Source organism: Antennarius striatus, chromosome 20 (genome assembly GCF_040054535.1).
Source record: "Antennarius striatus isolate MH-2024 chromosome 20, ASM4005453v1, whole genome shotgun sequence".
In the NCBI taxonomy this organism is placed as follows: domain Eukaryota; kingdom Metazoa; phylum Chordata; class Actinopteri; order Lophiiformes; family Antennariidae; genus Antennarius; species Antennarius striatus.
The window spans coordinates 3,924,045-3,945,603 of record NC_090795.1 but is presented as its reverse complement, the minus strand read 5'-3'; the positions used below and the strand labels follow the sequence as shown (position 1 = coordinate 3,945,603).

Sequence of the window (21,559 nt, the reverse complement as noted above, 5' to 3'; positions counted from 1 at the left end):
ACAGTACAAACTGACGCTGGAACAGTTCGTTGTTCTGCATTAACGCGGACTTGGTTTGACAGCGGGATTTCAACTTCCGTTATTTTTTAGATAACAGTTTTATAGCATATGTTAATACATTGAATATACCACATTCATTTGATTAAATGTCGATAATAATTCTGTATTTGCATTTGCCCGCAGAGTTTTTTTTATTACTTGGTACCAAATATAAAGCGGAAAGAAGAGTTAACAGTTCCTCAAGTAATATACTGTATATTTTATTTGTTCTGTTTTAAATATTTTAAAGTCTGCTGGCTAAAAAACAAAACAAAAAAACTAATTGCTGTCAAATTATTCAATTATTTCCAATCTCAAGGTGTTCACCATTTAAAGTGAATAAACAAATGATTGATTCTGTTAAATGAGACTCTCCTGTCTCGCAACAAAATAAACACACATCTCCTAGTAAATGCATATAAATAATTACATTTTTACATTTCTTTTCAGTGCAACACATGAATCAGTCAGCTGCTTGTTTGTATTTAAGTCCACAGTGATTTAATGTAATGCTTTTCTTAAGTGAATATTATATATTTGTGTTCTGTGATTTGGTCTTGCAAAAGGTCATATTATGATAATACAGTGTAATTTAATTTCCGGTTTACTAAAGTAGTTTCTAGACCAGCTGCAGACAATGTTGGTTCTGCCACAAGAGCTGAAATTCTAGAATCAGATTCAGTGTAAATGCCATGCACTAACTGATCACTGTAGAATGGCAGCACGAACATACAGTGAGGAACTCCCACAAAAACTTTAAAGAATGATCTCTTACATGTAAACTTTCATATTATGATTTAAGTCTATGGGTGTTTAGTCCTTGTGTTAAATTGTAAGTGACTCACCGCGATTGAAGGTAAAGGGGAAACATCCTGGCCTGTGTTACTGACTGATGTTGCAGAGATTTTGAGTGTAGCAGCACAGAGTGGTCACGTTATGAGGCATCTGATTAGGTGACCAACCATGTGCTGCCCCTTAGTTTAACTTAATTACAGTTAGAGAGACATGAGGGGGGGGAAAAATCTCTTTTTTTATTGGAACTTCCCTAACAAAATGGATAGTCCTTTATTAGGCCTCAGTGGCTGAAAAAATCGGATAGTTCAAAAGAATTTTTATAAAAGTTTTATTTGGATCACATGAAGTAGAATTAGTTTTTCCTCACTGGTGTATTGATGGGTGGGTGCCTTACTGCCCTAAGTAAATCTACAGGAAAAAAACAACAAGATCTTACAAATTGATTGCCAGCCCAATATTAAAAGCAACTCTTGAGTTATTTTAATTAAAAGTACATATCTTTTCCTGAGTTTTACAAAAAAAAATCCAGCTCCATTTCCGAATTGTTGAATTCATAATACTACATTCTTTTACTCTATGTAACTCTCCATAACCTGAATGCTAAGCATAAAGTTTTAATTGAACCATTGACTTCCAGCATCCACTCTGTGTCTATGAGCACATGAACCCGCAGCTGAGTTTGTCACTGACACATAAAAGACACCTACTGCACTAAAGAAAAGGAGACAGATGAGTGCAGAGGTGCCATATGCTTCACACATCAGATTCTGTACTCTCCTTCTTGTTTGCAACATGCCTGAAAATTCTCAGGATTTTCGGTTTTATCACTTTTGTTCAAAATCTATGCCGCCATCTGCTGCATAATATACCTCAAAGCCTAACTTTACATTTACTGACACAATCAAGCTGCATGTTATAATTGAAATAGGTCTACATTACTGTTAAGTTCCTGCAACCTGAATCTTAAAACGCTTGTAAAATCCGATAGAACAGAATCAACAACTGTAGTCCAAATGCTTTAAATATTTGGATAGAATATTGGTCAGTTTGGAGGGGATTTCGGCAAAAAAAAGAATTGTGCATTTTCAGAGGTTATAACAACAATTATATGCAATTATTTCTGTATTTGGAATCTGTTTATAAAAACTACACTACTGCGTTAATGCTATTCAGTATATCCCATATTTTAGTATTGACGACCATCGCTCGCAACATAATTTACGTAGCGCCATGAACGCACCTCTAGTAACCAAGGCAATGACGCTATTCTCCGTTACCACGGCATTCGCAAGGCAAACACTAGCTTGATTGCTAGGCTAGCCAGTCTGTCAGATAATCTTAAAGCTATGATATAAACCCGTTTAGCACATTGACCAAAATTAATTTAAAAGTACGGAAATTCACTTCAGCCATCGACGCCAGCAAGTTTGGTGACTTCATCTTCTAGTCCGTTCGCTGCGTGGCCTAAATTTTTTCTTTTAGTGTTTATTTAGTCATCCGGCTAGCTAACTTAGTGGCATTAACGCTAGCTCCACAGCCACCATGGTAAGTAGCTGGTGTCATTTACTATTTAAAACCGCTTTGATTTGAGATGTTACTTCTATAACAATCTTTTTTTATTTGAAGACGACAAGTTAGCAAGCATCCTCGTAGTTAGCACGTCACATATGACAGACTAAGTGTGACTAGGCCATGTCACATATTAGCAGCTGAAATCTTCCAGAACTTAGCCTGTAAGCTAGCTGTTGTTTTCACTACAGCATCTCCCTGCCTCTCTCTCTCTCTCTCTCTCTCTATCTGTTTGACGTTCAGTTTTGCTGACAATTTTTTTACTTGTTTTCACATCTTGTCTTCACGAAGGCTGAATTTGGGTTTAACGAACATCATCAGAATGAAGTCATTAATTACATGCGATTTGCACGTTCAAAAAGGATCCTGAGACTTAAGACCATTGATTCATGCTTTGAAGAACTCAAAGACAGCAGGTGATTTGTCATTATGGTTTTTTTTTAAAATTTATACATGTGAATCTTACTTAAGACTAATAAATTAGTTCTTTTCAGTTCAGATGGATTCATAATTTGTATGTGTGTTTGCATGCATGTCTCTGAAGGCTGGTGGAGGATACGTTCACAGTGGACGAGGTGAAGGAGATGCTGGATGGGTTACAGGTTGTGGTTCGTGGGGAGGTGGAGATGGAGCTCATCAACACAGCCCATACCAATGTGCTTTTGCTCAGGCAGCTCTTCTCCCAAGCTGAGAAATATTACCTTCGACTTCAGAGTGACATCTCAGAGCTGGAGAACAGGTGAGGAGTGGGATTCAGATTCAGATTTCCTGTTCATAAATTATTAGACTGAAAACTAAAAGGTTGCAAAGTCAGGTACAAAATGTACAAAATGTTCTCATTAAGATATTCCAGAGGATAGAGCGCCCCCAAAGTTCTATGTAGTTCACACAAATTGTTATTTTGTTCTTGCAGCTGGAGCTTGATCTCGTACGAGTGTAAAAATCACATCTTGGTGCTCTGATTGAAGGACACTAATCCATTTAAGATTAACAGCAAGAACATTTTCAAATTTCAAAGATTGAAAAAGATTTGGCAGTTCAAGGTCAAACAGAGGGCTACAACAAAGTCAGGAATCAGCAAGGCTTCTACGCACACAATAGAGTTTTATGTTTGTGACAAAATCATATTTCCTCCCCAGCGCTGTTTGGGTTTTGATCTCTTACAGTTACTGTTGCAGTATGTGTGCCAGGCAATAAGGTCACTGCAGAGCCATGTGCATGCCTTGTATCAATTTAACATTGTTCAAGCATGACTATGGTTTTCTTCTTGCAGTGACGTTCAATAACCCCAAAAATCGCAACTTGCTGTCACTTCCACCAAATTTGTAGGTCAGTTTACAAATTACAACAAAATCTCATTCAATGACATCTGCCAAAAAGCCCAAAGACAATGGAGATGAGTGGAACAATGAATTTTAATGCATCTAAACTGTTAAAAGCTATAATCTAAAATCGTTAAATCAATTTTCCACCCAAGAGTCAGTGTCCCAGCTTCTTTGGATCATTAGCAGAGATAAATGATTTTCAAGAAAAAAAACTGTTGATAGGCAGACTTTGTATTAACAAGGATTTATTTAAATAAAACTCTGATTTTGGAAGGTCTCACAACTTTCTAATGTTTCTGCACTGCTTTTAAGCAAAAAGGGCAAAGTTGGGTAATTAAATCTTTTACTTTTTGATAAAAATACATTTTCAATTTAAATTCTACATATTACCACCGTTTCTTCTTCTTGTAAGATTAGAGAGTTAATGTTAACTTTTTTCCCACAATCAGCAGTTTGTTTGATGCGAGTCACAGAGTGTTGTGTGTCAAAACGTAATCCTTACAGTAAAACAGAATTAAACAATAGTTCCCGCTTATTGGTGTTACTAATCAAAGTTACTACTTCACACAGTATTACAAGCCTGGAAAAAGAACAATGTGATATCTGATACCAGTAATAAAATAAATCTAATGCAGCTGTTATCAGAATGTAGTCTGACATTTCACAACTACAGTCTGCTCGTAAAACACTGAGGAATTTGTATGCATCAAAAATAAATCAACAGAGTTCCGTTCTTCTCTGGAAATTTGTTCTCAAATGAAAAAAAATCTGAGTGGCGGTTGTTCAACATTTTCAGGTTTGACATTGAGATGCAAAACTAAATTCCAACACATGTCATTCTGTTCTTTTTGTGCCATTGATATTCAGTATCTGAGGGAAAGGTCATCAAATAGATAAAGCTCTGGCCGGTCATTGTGAAGCTCCACGGTACACGCACACAATTGTTAATACTGCTGCTCGGTATCGAGGTGAACATCGTGTAGTATCACCTTTTTACCTTTCACCTCTTTAGCTTGTTTTTGGACTTGTTTTCTGCTCGATATGGGTGTACCTCTTTTCTGCAGGGGCCCTACGTGACCTATGCAGTGTCTAAAATAAGAGGCGCGCCCCACATCTACGTGTGTTCAGCTGCTTTTTGAAAACCACATTTGAGCATTTCAGAGCACTTTCTTTGTTTACCACATGGCTTACATCAGAAGTGCTAAAACACACAACGGTATCAGAACACCACAAAACATCAACATCAGCAGGGTGGACTAGGAAAGTTTGGCTTTATTCCTGGATTACATTTTTATACAAATTTGCACAGAAAAGTTTAATCTATTCTAAAAACAAAAATATATTTTATAAAATGTTTTTTTAAAAATCTGTTTTCTCCTCTCCTTTGCTTCTTTGGTATTTTAGGGAGCTGCTGGAACAAGTGGCTGAATTTGAGAATACTGACTTTAAAACCGCTGGTAAGGTGAGTAAAATGTGCAGCTCTGTCACATTTAGATCTTCAAATAATATCATCAGAGTGACCATTACCCATGATTCATGATGCATGGTTAAAGGAAAGCAAATCAGCTTTGTAATACAACACTCTGATCTTTCATGGCTTTTGCTATTCACACCTGGCTGGAGATATAGACTGTATTTATAAAAGTCTTGTTTTTACAGCTACATCATTTTTCAGTTTTAGACAGTGAATGGTGCTGCCAATGTTTTAGTTGTGAAGTATTAACTTTGTTCCCAGACACTCCAGGAAACAAGCAAACCCAAGCTAGCGCCGCTGAATGAAGGTGGAGTGTCTGAACTTCTCAACAAGGTGAAGACATATGTAGCATAAAGTTCAAACAGCGACTGATTACAGAAAAGGTTTCTGTGTTTATCTAAGCAGTCTCTCACACCTGTCTCAATATTTCTTTAGGAAATAGCCAGACTACAGGAGGAAAATGATAAACTGAAAGCCAGGCTTCGGACGTTAGAATGCCAGGTATTACAATCAGCCATGCATTTAAAAAAAAACAACACAGCACACATGTATATTAATTGTGGTTAACTGTGTCCTCCGATTGATTCTCTTAGGCTCTGAGTGCACTCGATGAGAAAACCAAAGCAGAGCGGGCCCTAAAAACCCTTCAAAAGGACCACAGTGAACATCAGGTAATGCTTAGACAGACATCAGATTTATTTGTGACAATTTACGTTTGATTTCCACATTGCAAATTTTTACTTTTTATTATTTTTATTATTTTCCATCTGAACATTTGCTGTGACTTGATTTGCTATGCTAACCTATGTGGACCTCAAACGGTATGTATCCTTCAGACGAGTGTTGCTTTTGTCTGGACTGTAGAGTGTGACGACAATGGCTATTAAATTAATTTCATTTGAACATCTATGCTGTTTCTTCCTCCTTCAAGATGGCTGCTCACTCCCAGGAGGTCAGCAGTCTGGAGGACACGGTGGCAGCCCTGAGGGAGGACTACGAAAGGTCGCTCAACGATAAAGCTGCCTCACAGAAGGATCTGCAGGAGAATCTGATCTCTTCCAAACACGAGCTTCTACGAGTTCAGGAGCAGCTGGCCTTGGCAGAGAAGGTGCGTCCCTGTATTCAGTCTGAACCTACAACCTCCCGGTTGTTGTTGGGTTAATGAATCACTTGATATCAGTGCATTCGCTGGCTCGCCTTCACTTCTTTTTTCTGCAGGAGCTGGAGAAGAAATTCCAGCAGACCACGGCCTACCGCAACATGAAGGAGATCCTCACCAAGAAGAACGAGCAGATCAAAGAAATTAGAAAACGGCTGCAGAGGTGAGGAGAAAAACCGTTCAACGCTAGAAAACAGCTTTTTTTCACAAAGGAATGGATTTCATTTCCGATACGTGCTGTTTCAGGTATGAGCCCGACGAATGATTTCTACCCCAACCACCGGATGAACAGGTGTCCAGAGGTGGAAACAGGAAAACATATGGCTTTGGTTTGGGCGAGAAACCATCACTCTCACTACTGGAAAAACAGCAGAGATGAAAAAGCAGCTCCACAAGGACATCTTAACACGATCTTTACACTCCTATGTTTAGTTATTAGCTTAGTCAAAACGTAGGCGCAGGGAGTTTGGGAGCCACACAACTGAACACTGTCTTCAGCTGTGCTTCGTTTCTTCCTCAGCGCTCTATGCAATTATTATCATTTCCCTTTTTGAAGAGGCCTTTACATTTACTCGACTGGATAGATGCACGCCGTCTGCCCAAGGCTTTGACGTCACGTCTGTCTGGTGGTTTTAGGTAACTGATCATTAACATATTGCTGATCTTCTTCCTCCTCTCAGATATGGAGTGACATACATAATGATCTCAAATGATTTCCATATAAAGGGCAGGCGTGTGGTTTCTCTTCCGACATTGCTTAAGGTGTAAGTTAAATAAATACAATAAGTAATTACAGTATATACATGATGTTCATGAAGCAATGCTCTTGTAGAGTATGATACGCATATATGGCATTAGATGTGCATTTGTTTGTAACGTGCAAATTACGGGGAAATAAAAGATGTGACCAAATATACGTGAACATTTATGTTGTTTAAAGTCCAGCATGCAGGGTGAACATGATCTGGTGATCGGTGAAGACTTTCCACCTTGTCATAGATGAGTAAACATGATGAGAATGTGAAGAAAGACAGATTATGTAGATGCATCTTGGCTTGTAAATAAAATAGATATAAGATAGTTGCAAAGCAGTTGCCAGTCATTCAACCATCAACCCTTTGTTCTCCTTTCTGAAACTCCTCAAGCCACAGTTTGTACTGATTTAAACTCATGTTGGTTTTGCGTGATGCACGTGTTCCTCAAAGAACGTTTTTGTCCTAAAGGTGCAGAAAAAAAGATGATTAGAAGTAATAATAGTAATTAAAATCATAGTGTAAAAAAAATTCAGATTTCAAGTGATAAAAATGCTAACCGTGTTAAAGTTTAGTTATTAATAATCCATATCAAAATCAGAAAACAAGATGGCAAATCTTTGTGATTGTATTTGTATTTCTTTTATCAAGCCGAGCAGAGGCTGACGGGTAGCTGCCGTGAGAACACTGATGCTGGTAATTTCTTATAGGATGCAAATACCCAGCAGTTGTGTATCCGTGCATAGAATAAATCACAGCCAGCAGCGACACAGGAAGTGGTGACGACGAGTTTCTCTCACCGTCAAATTCTCGCTCTGTTGAAAGAAGCGTTTTCTCACAATATGGGGCATCTGTTAGTCTAGCAGGTGCACCCATTCACATCGACTTCCTGTTCGCCAAGAAGCCATCAAAGGGGTTTTCTCAGTTCCAGGGCAACTCGAACCTTCTGTTTACGTTTTTTCTCAAGAATTGTCAAGCAGATTTTAGGGATAGCTGCACTGAAGAAACAATGAAGCTCACATTGTACTTTCCAGCTGCAGGGTGATACCCACAATGATAGGTTGTTAAAATCGGACCTTTTTGCACCTTAAATGCAGCTGATTTTGTCTGATTAAAGTCATACTATGAAGGTTAAACACGCCGTAATGTGTCAGTACGCACAATCTACTTATAGATTCCAAGAAATCGTCTGTGTTGGTCCCTAATCACTTATGATCTGATACATACCTGATGTGATCTTAACTCGTGTTTTTATGTAATTTCAATCGCATACATCCACATTCTGACCTGCGAGAGTGGGCCATGATTCGTAACCTACATGTTACTACCTATACGATTACAGATAGACAGATAAGAAAAGACAACCATCCATAAACTGGACTTTAAGCAAAACTTTTCTGTCTGACACTTTGATCAACAACGTGTTCCCAGAAGGGAAATTCTATTCCGGTCATGATGAAGCCGTGACCCTCTTCCTCATTGTGATCAAAACCAAGAAACACAACCAGCGTTTGGTGAAAGCCTGAAGAGCTGATGGGGCCCCTCGGTTCTCGATACACTAAGATTGAAAAAGTTGTATCAGAGCGGGGAATGAATCTGTGAGACGACAGAAGGCCGTTCCGTCACTGAGATCTTTCACAGATCAACACAACTATGAAACTTTTTTGCAATACTTGCGATACAAATGACTGATAAAGATTTCAAACTATGTTATCTCTGGGTTTTGGGTCACAAACAAAGCTGTTTGTGTAAGTGTGGCATTTTCTGTTGTCAGGTTTTGAACCACGCTTAGAAAATGTAATTTTTACTCCTTTTTTTTTTTTTTTTTTGCACAATTGCAAACACAGAGATTCATTTTCCTCTTTTTTGCATGTGCAGATGAAGAATTTTTAAAAGTGCAATCTTTAATTCTTTCTACTAAATAATTTTACCTTTCCTAACTAGACAACCACTTGTTAGCTTAGCTTAACAGAAGCTCTGGAGATGGAGGGAACACACCAAGCCTGAAACCGAATGAAATTATTTTTAAGGAATCATTTAAAATCCTTCCCACACTTCCTGATCTGGCTCAGAAAATCATCTTATCTGGTTGAATATGGACAAAACTGCTGATTTTCCAAAAATTCCAACAAAATCTTAAATTTTAGTAAAAAAGAGATGCTGATCTTAAAAGTTCAAGCCACTCATCATCACCCTTTATTTGACAGAAAACTGAACAGATTTCCTTCACATTGTTGACACAATCATTCATCCAGAGGACATGACTTATGGAAGAATGAGGGTTGCTTGGATGCATTTTCAAAGCACACTGGCTTATACTATGAAACAATGAGGGCTCACAACATCTTAGAACTGAGCTACCTCTTCCATTTTTACTCTTAAATCACACCTCGCTGGTTTCTAGTTTCATTTGTCGGTCATCTCTAGGGTGAAACGCTCCACCTGTGTACACAAAACTCATCAAAAAATGGCTTTCAACTTGATAAAACTCAATCAACTGTAGAAGGAATGTGGGTGCATTGTTTGGGTTCCAGCCTGAGAGCCACGGGTCGGTGAGTCCAGTCTCCAAGTTGAGGTTTCCATATAAAACTGGCCACCATGTCGCTGTCTAAATATCTTTTTTCTTTTTTTTTTGCTAGATCTGTATTTAGGGAAAGAAATATACGGGGAGGATTGTGTTCGGCGCTTATGCCTCAGTTGAGACAGAGATAGAATGAGGTATGTCGCATCAGCACGTGATCCTGTGGTTAAAGGGAACCCATAAAAGCAAGTGAAGATGAGTCTGGTAGTTAAAGCGATCAGGTGTACTCCCCAGACCAAGAAAACAAACTACAACCCAGAGGACAGTCTCTACATCTCTTCAGGTAGCCGGTAAGTGATTTGTATCACTAATGCAAAATGAAAATCATAATAAAAATTATTTATTTATATTCAAATTTAAAAGATTTCTGTGTTGGATTTGTTGCTTGAATCATGTCTTACATTGATACCCGCTGGTTCTTTGTAGATAACATGGAGGAGACATTTACAGCCTTTATGTCCACGACTATGGATTACTCTGGAGATGTAAGTACTGACTTGAAAATCTTCAGTAGTAAAGAGTAACGTAGTCGATTCAGAATGACTGAGAATGTTAGAATGAATAGAACAAGCAAACAATTGATGGGAAAAAACCCAATTTCTGTGCATGTTTAATGTTCTGGTCTTTCAAGCGTGATTTTAAAGAATACAGTCAGGTAAAAGTTGAACAAAGGGACATCACATGACTCTCCTTTTGTCTATAGCATGGATCTTTGTTGATTCAACCCACAGGAGGTTTATCTAAAGTTGAAATCTTGAGCAAACTGAAAACTGACATTCAAGTCCTTATCAGCATCAACTGTTCCACTGCATTTGAAAACATAAGCATCCACTTGTTTATCTGTGCCCTACATCTAAACTCGTTGCATCTCGAGGTAGTGAGCGTCGCTGTGGGGGCCCCTCACTGCAGCCCCCCACCCCCACCCCCCCAGGACTGTTTAACCCCTCTTCTCTGGCTTTGGGGAGCAGCAGGAAGTTGTGAAGTGGTGTGGTTTCTCCTGCACAGACACAACACCTGCACCTGACAGCAGCGTTTACACACTCTGGTTGGCTTGTACGTCACGGGGGCCGCATTGATGTCATGTACTGTTGCTGCACCCCCACCAGGGTGCTATAAGACAGGGGGGTCTAACTCATTTCCACCGAGAGCCACATCAGCATAATGGCTGTCCTCAAAGAGCCAGATGTAACGTATAAATGTAACTTAATGTAACTCAGTGTAATGTAACATAAATGTAACTACTCCTCAATGTTACATAACTCTGAATTTATTACTTATTCAAGTTACAAACATTAAAGTTACATATAAAAAATATGTTCGCTTGTTGCTCTGTTGTAACATAAATACTTTTAATTTGTCAGGTTATGAAACCCACAAAAATTCCATCAATCAAGGATCAAACAATTCAAGTGAATCAAGAAAAATAACATCAAACACAAGTTAGAACATTAACTTTACTCAAAATGAGTTTGATTACTGTGTTGTGGGAAATGTAGTTTTTAGTTAAAGCACACTTTTGAACTATTTATTTTTAGACATGCTGATCCTTAATGCTCCCGCCGGCCACATAGAATGATCAGACGGGCCACGTTTAGCCCCCGGGGCTTTAGTTTGTGCTAGAAGATGAAACCCTAATGTTTGGATAGGAAGAACAAAAACAACCAAAGCAAAATAATTTATTACAGGAAATAATAGACTGATGAAGGGGAATAAAGGGAGGTGAATGCATCACACATAACCTTTAAAACCACACAATTCTTTTCTTTTGATTGCAGGACTACTGGGATGATGATGAAGAGCCCATTTTAAACTCAGGCATGTGCAACAAAACCTGGGTCAGGGCTTTTAGGGGCAGGTACGAACCGCCCCTCTACTGGATCATTTTCATCCTGGGCGCCGTGGGCAACCTGTTGGTGGTGGGGATCTACTCCACCGTGCGTAACCGTCTGAAAACCATGACGGACGTGTACCTGCTGAACCTGGCTATCGCCGACCTCCTGTTCCTGTGCATGCTGCCCTTCTGGGCCGTCGAGGCCACCAAAGGCTGGGACTTCGGCGTCCGTTTCTGCAAAATGGTGTCGGCCATTTATAAAATCAACTTCTTCAGCAGCATGCTCCTGCTCACCTGTATTAGCGTGGACCGCTACATCGCGATTGTTCAAGTCACCAAAGCCCAGAACTTGAAGAAAAAGAGGCTGTTCTACAGCAAACTGGCCTGTCTGGGTGTGTGGTTCCTCTCAGCTCTCCTGGCCCTCCCTGAATTCATCTTCGCCGGGGTGAAGACTGACTCAAAAGGTCATTCCACTTGTTCTCTGGTCTACTGGAACAATGAAAACAACCAGACAAAAATCCTGGTTCTGTCCTTGCAGATCTGCATGGGTTTCTGTTTCCCTTTACTAATCATGATCTTTTGCTATTCCGTCATCATTCGCACTCTTCTCCAGGCCAGGAGCTTTGAAAAGCACAAAGCGTTACGTGTCATCTTCGCCGTCGTGTTTGTGTTTATTCTTTCTCAGCTTCCCTTCAATACCATGTTGATAGCGCAGGCCACGCAGGCCGCTAACGCCACGTCCATGCAGTGCGACACCGTGATCGCTTTCGACGTGGCCCAGCAGGTCTCCAAAGGCCTGGCGTACACTCACGCCTGCCTGAACCCGTTCCTCTACGTCTTCATTGGCGTTCGCTTCCGCCAAGACCTCCTGAGGATCGTGAAGATGTGCGCTGGTGGTCTGGGGAAAGGAGGGCTCAATAAAATACCGGCGGTACACAAACGCCCCTCGGTGATGTCAGAAACAGAGACGACCCCTGCCCTGTCCTTGTAGATGCATCCTAAATTCCCCTTTCCGAGACACGATCCCCGTTGACTCAAATGTTTCAGAGAAGGCTGTAAAAACTGTATATTACTGTAAATATTGTGTTTTTTTGTTGTTTATTCCTTGTTTGCTGCTTTAAAAAATAATTAAAGAAGTGTTTTTGCAAAGCGAACAAACCAACTATTAAAAATGTTAATAATCCAAAGCGTTCTGCAGTTTTCTTCTTCATTGCTAAACTGTCGCCACTAAAGAAGTAACAGAAGAAGTTTCCAAATGCTTTCTGCAGAACTGATGATGAAAGTGATCTTCGGGCCTGCTATAAATGCACATGGGAAAGTGTTTCAGTGGTTTTCTGGTCTAACGTACCTGAGGTGGTGGAAACTCACTCGAACGCGACTGGTTCGATTCACATTCTCCTCGTCCTGATGACGGTTCACGCCATCGACAGTCTGTCACCTCGTCTGCATCGCCGTTATGACTCAGCTAACGGATGCCCATTCAGAACGGGCCCCACAAACACCCACAAGAGTTGGCGGGCTTCTCTGTCCAGGCAATGTGTGTGTGTGTGTGTGTGTGTGTGTGTGTGTTCCACGTTCTCAGCTTCAGGACGTCCTCATACAGAAACTGCTGCAAAATCAGAAGTTTAATCTAACCTAAAAAAATTAGGTTAGATTAGAACCTGAGGCTTGAGGTCAGCGACCTGGTTTCAAAATGCAACACAAATCAAGTGTACGATTTCACACTGGATGGACAAAGACACACATTCTGAAGTGTTTATTAGATCCAGATTTTGAGTAAGAAGGAGAAGTTGGCTCGGGGAGGAAGTCAAACAAGATTCAACTGATCGAATGTTGTTATATGTCTCCTGACACACATAAAGAAAGACAGATGAAGGAAGAAAAACAAGAACACACAGTACATGTTAGCTGTGAACTGTAAAAGAAATCAACAGAACGTTGGATGTTTTTGTGGTCACTGAGGTCGACTCCAGACAACTGCAGCCTACCTGCTGAAGTCAAGGTGGGACCACAGCGTTTCATTTTCAGCTTCTTTTTCTCACGACAGGAAAACCTCAGCCACATGGCACACATAACAACACGCTGCTGCAGATCCTCTCTGTGGACGACCTCCACGACCTGGCCAGATGGCCTGGATTTAGTGGCAATATTACCACAGTCTTGTTGAGTTTCATTTACAACGCCAGATTTCATTCTTGCAGGTGAACTCACTAGTTTTGAATCTACACACAGGTTCACACGGAGTTGAAGACAGTATGTCAGGGAGAAATACTCCAAATGCATCCCCTGTGAGCTGTTACCTCACTTTTATGGAAAGGAATTCACAGAAAAATATGTGTGCGTGTGTGTGTGTGTGTGTGTGTGCGTGTGTGTGTGTGTGTGTGTGTGTGTGTGTTCAAACCTGATCAATTTTTTGTGCTCATGTCTTTGAAACTCTATAAACTTTATATAATAATATAATCTTTTCTCTGGTGAACATCGTACAATATGGTCTCTATCAGGGGCCCATAAGTGAAATTGAGACTCACATTTTGGCAGCTTATAGACTTCTGAAACTTAACAAGAGAACCAAGTAGATGGGGTTTTTTTGTTTGGTTCACTGATCTGAAGGTTCAGAACAGGATGGCGGTAGTCACATTAAAACACTTCATTCAAATGGTATCTTCTTCAAGGAAAGTACATAAATATGCATCATTAAATTTTACTTTAATAAGTACCTGAAATTTCTCACATTAGTGAGATAATAATGTGTGTTGCTTCATCCCTGCGCGTCATAGTCTGGATGAAGCGCATCCACCAGACTGTTCCAGTTGTTCTCGAGGTCACTGCGCATATCCGCCACACGGTGGCGCAGCTCTCAAAGCATTTGGCCTGTGGTTCTTCAGGTGGGAGCTCCAGAGCAGGAATGAAGGAATGAAAGGGACGCCATCTAGTGGCAGAGCGGATGGGAGGCCTTCAGAACATTAAGTTTCAAAATCCACCAAGGTTTGTGTTGTTCTTTCACATGAACTTCACTCCCAAAGAGCTGCTAATAGACAGGCAGATGGATAGCGCACAGCGGCGCTAATATTCCACACTCCTCATTATCCCACAGCTGAAGTACTACAGTAATCACCACTGGGGAAAACAGTAAAAAGTAAAAAACTGAGCAGGTCTGGACTGTGTAGAATGCCAAAGACTCACAAGTGGAGCAGCACCTGTGGTTTGGGAACATCCCATCCATCTTTTCTGCACAGGGGGAATTGTGTATGTGTGTGTGTGCGTGTGTGTGTGAAGGAGATGTGTAAGAGAGAGAAAAAGAGCGATGGAGGGAGGACATGGTGGTGCATATGAGTAATAGGAGAGAGAGGAAGTATGTATGACCCGTTGACACGGAGCAGGCTGCAGTCAGACGGCCTGCAGTTTGCTTCTATGGCGACAGGAGGCCCTGAGGACGATGGGATATGCATCAACATTGACCCACTGGCTTTCGATCACCTTTTTTTTTTACTGCAACAAAGAGTCACAAATAGGTCATCGTGGAAGTTTACAATGTGAACTGGAGCAAATTAATGGTGCATTGTGAAGGAAATAGTGAAATTGGAAAGGAAATTGGAGAGGAGAGCGATCCTTTATCCGCCCTTCTCCTCGGCGAAAAAAAAGAAATGTAATGGAAGTGGGACCTCCACAATTTCATCCCAAACAGGGATCCTCTTATCGTCCGCCATCTCTCCCACAGCTAATATTTCAATTCAGCTCTCGGGCCCACAGAATGAGAGACGTTTCCATTTCATGTCAGTCATTTCCAGGCCTGTGTGTTACCTGTTTGGTGATAAGTGTTTGACTGACTGGGAGTGTCGTTAGTCACTGTCCGGCTCGGCGTGACAGCTGCAGATTGACGCTGATGGCGAGGAGAGGTGGAAGGTGGGGGGGGGGGTGGGGAGACACATTTACACGCGTGTAATGATGAACAAACGCACAACGACGCCAGGATGGATTAAAAGGGAAGGCGTTCCATCTTGTGTAAGGACACAATCCAGAGGGAAGAGGGATGGCATGCTGTCTCATTTGTACAAATGTGTTGAGAGGCTGTTTGGTATTTACTCTTTAAAGGGGAATCATTCTCATTCACTCACATTAACACCACCGCAGGAAATGACAATTGTTGATTTGCAAAAGAATTGAAATAAAGAATCTTCTCCAAAAAAAAAGAAAAGAAAAGAATAATTTAGTTTTATTGGGACATTAAGGCTAAATTTTATACTAAATTTGAGTAAATTAGTTACATGTAACGGAGGACACCTTCTGTTTAACCCTTTAATCAGCACCAAATCACAATTGTATGTTCAAAGAAATTTTTTGTCAATTTTCAGTTAAATAAAGATTTATTTTACAAAAATATAAGAGGATTTTGTCTCAGATTCTGTTGGTATTTTTCTATAAAAGACGTGATATCATTGACAGATGCCGGCCTCTTGAGGTGAAGCTAGTTATAACATCCAAACTGATGTGCATGTGTGTGCGTGTGTGTGTGTGTGTGTGTTAATATTTTTGTAAAAGAACACACATTCTGAGTTGTATGCCGTTATCGTGTGAGGCGTGTTTACCCCCGTGTTGCATCACCTTTTTTTCATACAACAATCATTAATTATGATTGAAGCGTGGTATGAAGACTTCTTTTTAACATTCTTGCTTGATGTATGACGTCGGTTACTCAACGCTCCCATGTCTCTGCAGCCATTTTTCATGCTTCATGATGTTTCACACGTTTTAAATGGGAAACAGGTCTGCGTTGCAGGCAGGCTGGTCTGCAAAGACCCCAAAGACCCCTTATTCCATTGTAACACAAAGGAATAAGGGGACCCTCAAAAACAAAACCTCCAGCAAGATGGTTTTTAATCCGGTAACACCTGAAGGATCCAAGGTCGTTTTGTGTTGTTTTAAATCTCACTCCTGGTTCTTTTCGGTGGTAAAACTTTTAAATTGTCGCTCTCTGGCGGTTTGCGGTGCAGCCTCGCCCCGTCCTTGATGTGAACGACTGAACCTTTCCATGACCCCTTTCACACCCGATCCTGTTGTGTGTCAACTTCTTCTTTTTTGTTTTCCGGATGCCACATCTTTCCTGGTGTTTTGTTGCTCCTGTCCCCACTTGTTTGTAAGATTTAACCAACATCCACACGCGACATGTGAGCACAACCAAGAGCAATACCTCTTGAATTTCATGTTAGAGTTCTTCATGTCTTGATAAAGCGTGTTTGAAACATTATGGGAGGTTTTTGAGGACATGGAATCGTCATATCTTCAGACATTCAACAAAACGAACACGTAAGACTGTCTGGAAAAAGCCCCGGCATGACAGCATCTTCTAGCGACCTAAGCAGAAACATGGAAGCATGATTAAAGATGGAGATGCAGACGTCAGGTAGGAATACGACACCTTGGATCTGATTCCACCATCAGTCTCACTATGGGCGACCTGCAAAAGAAGAAACGGGACATAATAAAGCACTATAAGGCCAAGAAGTTCAATCTCTAGATATCTCTGAAACCTCTTTTCACCCTGCTGTTCTCTACCTTTTTCCTTTTACCTCCTCATCCAGAAAAACAAGGCAGTAAGCTGCGAGATGGACAGGCAGAGCGTTGCAAGGTTTCCAAAAGCGAACAGAGTCTGACTGCTGCGCTACCTGAGGAGCAAAAACAAAAGAGCCATCTCTACCTGTAGGACTGTGGGAGTCGAGCCTTTGATCTGGACCAGAAAGAAAGTAGTTTGATGAAATATTGATGTTTTGGGTTTTTTTTTTAACTGTGTCCTGCGGGAGATAAGTCTGCTCTCAGGATGTGTGTGCTGAACTACAATACTTACCCTGCCTGGCTAGATGAGAATGGACTCGACTGCGCGCCTCGTATCACGTCTAATGGGTTTAATGATGACCCCCCAGTTTGGATCTAGAAAGAAGAAAGAGAAATACTTGTAATAAGTCCACTGTTATTGCAAAAAATGTGCATATAAGTGATGCACGTCTGAAAATATCTTGACTGCAAAGCCTTCACGCAACTTTGCGGACGGGTTTGCAGGTGGAACAAAGGTTCTAGTGCTTTCATGTTGCATGTTTTATATTTAAATACCACCTGATGAACCAAGCCGTGTCAATGTAACTTGAAAACTTAGGAATCCAAGATGTCATTTCTCATCAGAGTTAATTTGGTGCTAAACTTTAAGCAGAATTTCAAATTCAATTTAGTTAGACAGAGCACAGAGCCCTCCCCTGAGGCAGCTCAGCTTCACCATCATTGCAAAAATATGACAAACCATTGAGTCCTCCACTGTGAAAATCTACCCCCAGAATTTATGATCACATTATTATTCATTCTAGTAAAGGTGAGAAATAAAAAAATGACATATTAGATGTTAATACAGAACATTTTTTTTCTGTGTTGGAGCACGTAGGCCAATATCGGACCATAAAATAAGACTTTGATTTGAGTTGGTATGAGTGACCCACATTCTTCAAGCAACAATGATCCCTACAAGAGCAAAAAATGAATATTGATAATTGCCTAGAGTGCTTTTGTGTGAAATTTAAGAGGCCAACACGCCGCAATCAGACCGGAAGAGATGGTGAGAGCAAGAAGGGGGTGGATTTATCGCTCTCCCATGCTCACGTTCATACACAGAGATAGACGGCGGACATAATGACTTCTGTGCGAGAAAAAAAAAAAAAAAGCAGAACGATTATTTAAACTTAAAGGGAGAGGGAGGCGGCGAGGCGGGAGGAAAAAAGGGGGTCTTGGGAGGAGCCAGGGGCTGGAGATAGTCTGGGAAAGGTCTGGCGTTAAAGTAGAATTAACATGCCTTTCCATTGGAGTCCATTAGATAATCATATTCATACCACACAAGGCTCCAAACCCTCTCTGTTTCATTATTCCTTTTTAATCCAGCCTGATAAGGGTGTGCAGGCGTCGTGGTTTTATTATGTCGTCATTTGGATTCCACATGAAATCCCCCCACGGGATGTTTTCACATGGAAATTGCTTAAATAGCCCAAGCGGATATAGTTTGGCGTTTATTATTTCTGACGGATTCAAAAATAACCGCAAATATACTTCTCTGATTATTTGGGACAGAGAGTCTTATCAGTCATTGAGACTAATGGCCCACTCCAGCCACCCGATACCTCCTGGCGGCGTGGAGGAGGCGGCGAGGAAGGCTTGAATGTACGAGTACGTGAAGGTGCAGCGTAGAAGAGGAGGGAGAAGATGTTGAAGGTGACTTTTTAAACTCTGTGCAGCTTAAGTATGGCTAACTCTCTAAATACACTCCATCATCGGACCAAAGGTCACCTAATCTCTCTTTTACGGCGTGTTTGTTTGGCCCTGAGTCTCTGATCCTTGGCAAACACTCCCAGCGTCAGGTGGATAGAGGCATTTGTTTGTGCACACTTGCACTTGTAGTACTAAGATTAAGAGCAAGAAAATCCCCCCGATGCCTATTAGATCGACATGTGTAGACACCGACGGGAGGCGAGGCTGTTATTCGCAGTTATTACGGCGCCGCCTTGTTGCTCTTTTTGAGTTTTTCACATTCACCGAAGAGGCCCGAGGTCGACACTGAGGACAGCGAGCGACCGGAGCCCAGATCAACACCAGGAAGCGTTTAAAGGAATCTATGGGATGAATGTGGGATTCATTTTAGAATCACAACACAGTCGTTTCAATTTTTTTTTTTTTAGATGTAGAATTTAGGAGAATGGAGTCATGGATCCGATAAATGTGAAAAGCATTAGAATATTTTCATTCTGTGTTTTAATAAGGAGAACTCCGTATTATTCTTTATCTGAAAATACCCACTCCCCTGCTGTGGAGAACATGTGGAGAACACGATCATCCCTCTGTTCGTGCAGCTCATGCATTTCCAGCAGTCACATCTGTGCAGATACAAAATGCTTATTCTGCCATAAGCATTTCGCAGTGACATCCGACCACAGGCGAAAAATTAAAGGCAAAAAAAAAAAATTCAAATGCCTACATAACACTCTGCCAAGTATTGATTTACTGTTACTGGTACGTGGACGCGCTGAGGGGTTTGTAAGTGTTTCAGTGAAACCACGGCTGAAGCTGGAAACACGCTCCGTCAGTCGGTCATATTTAAAAAAAAAAACAAAACAAGCATAAGATGCAGATGTTGGTTTTCAGCGGTCGGAGTTTGCTTTCAGCATCTCGATTGTGCTGTGAGAAAAAGTGACAGTGTGTCTGTGTGTGTGTTTGTGTGTGTGTGTGTGTGTGTGTGTGTGTGTGTGTGTGTGTGTGTGTGTGTGTGTGTGTGTGTGTGTGTGTGTGTCTACCTCAGTGAGTACACCTCCCTGCCTGTAGATCTCAGGGTCTGGAACAAACAGTAGTTCCTTCTTAATTGGGGTGAGATCTGGGGCTTAAAGGGGGCCAAGAAGGGACCCCGAACCCCCTTTTTTTTTTTTCCTCCTTCAGAATCGCTTTGGCTACAGAGGTGCTTTTGATGTGTGCTTTGGCTCTGTGAGCCCTACTCTGGAATATGTTCTTGGGAGACCATTGGTTACTTGCCTCCAGGCAGAATCTCAATCCCCAGGATCCAGGCCCTCTTTGATGAAATACTTTCGGGAGCCGCTAACCCTACTGATGCCCATGTGCGCCCCCCTCCTCTCCTCCTCCTTTACCCTCTTGTTCTCCCCCACCTCCACGTTCCTCAGATTCTCTTTGAGAAATTCATAACAAGGACTTTATCTCTGTGTAGTCCAGGCCAGATGAGCACCGCCTGACAAACTGACAGCAGAATTAGTCGTGTCTTACAGAGCACCTTTGACTGTCTCCTCTCTCGGCCTGACCTCCTGTTGTCACGCACGCCAGGGTTTTCATTATGTCGACACTGATGTGCATCTTTTTTTTTATTTTTATAAGGCATAACTTAAATCATTTTGTCTGCACTTGAATTCAAACTTACGAAATGCAAACAGCTGCGCTTTTATTTTGACAGTTCGAGGATTAGAATGGAAGAAAGCGAAATGTACTCGTGCATTTTTTTGTATTTTTTTTTGGTGAATAGAAACAGCTGAAGTTGAATCGCCTCCATGTTTTGCAATGGAATATTTAAAATAGTTGCGCCAATAAGTCATCGTCACCAAATCCATCTTCATATTATGACAAAAATCCTGAAATCCAAACATGTGGAGGTTTATTGATGGCAGAGACATCGACTGCTGTGACAGGAGGTGATAGGCTCTGATTGATTATGGCGGTAATTAGTCAAGCCAGACTATTATTGGTATAATAAGCATCAGGAAGCTGCTCATGAAGCCTCTTTAAGAAGCAGAAAATTTCTTTAAATTGCAGATTTCTTTGCCGGCTAATTAGATGTGTGTCAGGATAAATACCCCGACTGTGTCTTGATGGACTTGACCTCTCGACCACACACACACACACATTCAAATCCTGGTTAAATTATTAACTGCTGATTTTCCTCCCCAAATGCCCACCTCTTCATTGATTGAAACAGCACCCTAAAGACCTCCCTTACCACATCATTTCCCTGTATATTGATTATGTATATTGATTATAAGCTAACCCTACAGGAAGGCTTCCCTCCACTTTACCCCAGCATTAGGTACCACTCTGAGGGGCCGGCCCAGGGGACTGTTTGTACCTCTCATGGATCCACGGTGTCCGATACTTGAACCGGATCACTTCGTAATGCAAATTGGAGCATTTAAGAGAGAGAGTAGGTCTAACTGGATCAAACAGTTACTGAAACCTGAGTGGGTTTTTGTCTTTTGTGATGATTTTTGAAAGCAAATTTCTTTGACTTAGCAGGCATTTGATGATGAGTTTGTATTTCAATCCACAATAAAATTTAAAATGTGCCAACTTTTTATAAAGCACGATAAAGTTCTTTACCCTCCTTTGTCCACTTTCTTAATTATGTTTTATGCACAGAAAAGGAGAAGCAAAGAGGAAATAATTATAAAACTAACCAAAATTTGACATTTGTGTCCCTGAACGCCTCTTTTTTTTTTGGACTTTCTACTGTG

The 21,559-nt window shown here is 41.0% G+C and overlaps 2 protein-coding genes across 3 annotated transcripts; both read left to right on the top strand.

The window, feature by feature from the left end:
* The first annotated feature begins 2,103 nt into the window (after nucleotides 1-2,103).
* On the top strand, nucleotides 2,104-7,432 carry lztfl1 (leucine zipper transcription factor-like 1). 2 transcript variants are annotated; one of them, XM_068304042.1, is made up of 10 exons: nucleotides 2,104-2,379; nucleotides 2,695-2,819; nucleotides 2,948-3,142; nucleotides 5,133-5,190; nucleotides 5,464-5,535; nucleotides 5,638-5,703; nucleotides 5,796-5,873; nucleotides 6,152-6,310; nucleotides 6,421-6,524; nucleotides 6,608-7,432. In XM_068304042.1, the coding sequence occupies exons 1-10, from the start codon at nucleotides 2,377-2,379 to the stop codon at nucleotides 6,624-6,626; spliced, it is 879 nt and encodes a 292-aa protein (XP_068160143.1). In that variant the 5' UTR covers nucleotides 2,104-2,376; the 3' UTR covers nucleotides 6,627-7,432. The 2 variants fall into 2 exon arrangements, with proteins under 2 accessions (XP_068160143.1, XP_068160142.1); XM_068304041.1 differs by having other exon boundaries at nucleotides 6,134-6,310; nucleotides 6,608-7,431.
* Nucleotides 7,433-9,896: 2,464 nt separating this feature from the next.
* Nucleotides 9,897-12,690, top strand: LOC137587608 (C-C chemokine receptor type 9-like). The gene is made up of 3 exons (XM_068304137.1): nucleotides 9,897-9,984; nucleotides 10,121-10,179; nucleotides 11,470-12,690. The coding sequence occupies exons 2-3, from the start codon at nucleotides 10,126-10,128 to the stop codon at nucleotides 12,514-12,516; spliced, it is 1,101 nt and encodes a 366-aa protein (XP_068160238.1). The 5' UTR covers nucleotides 9,897-9,984; nucleotides 10,121-10,125; the 3' UTR covers nucleotides 12,517-12,690.
* Nucleotides 12,691-21,559: the final 8,869 nt, after the last annotated feature.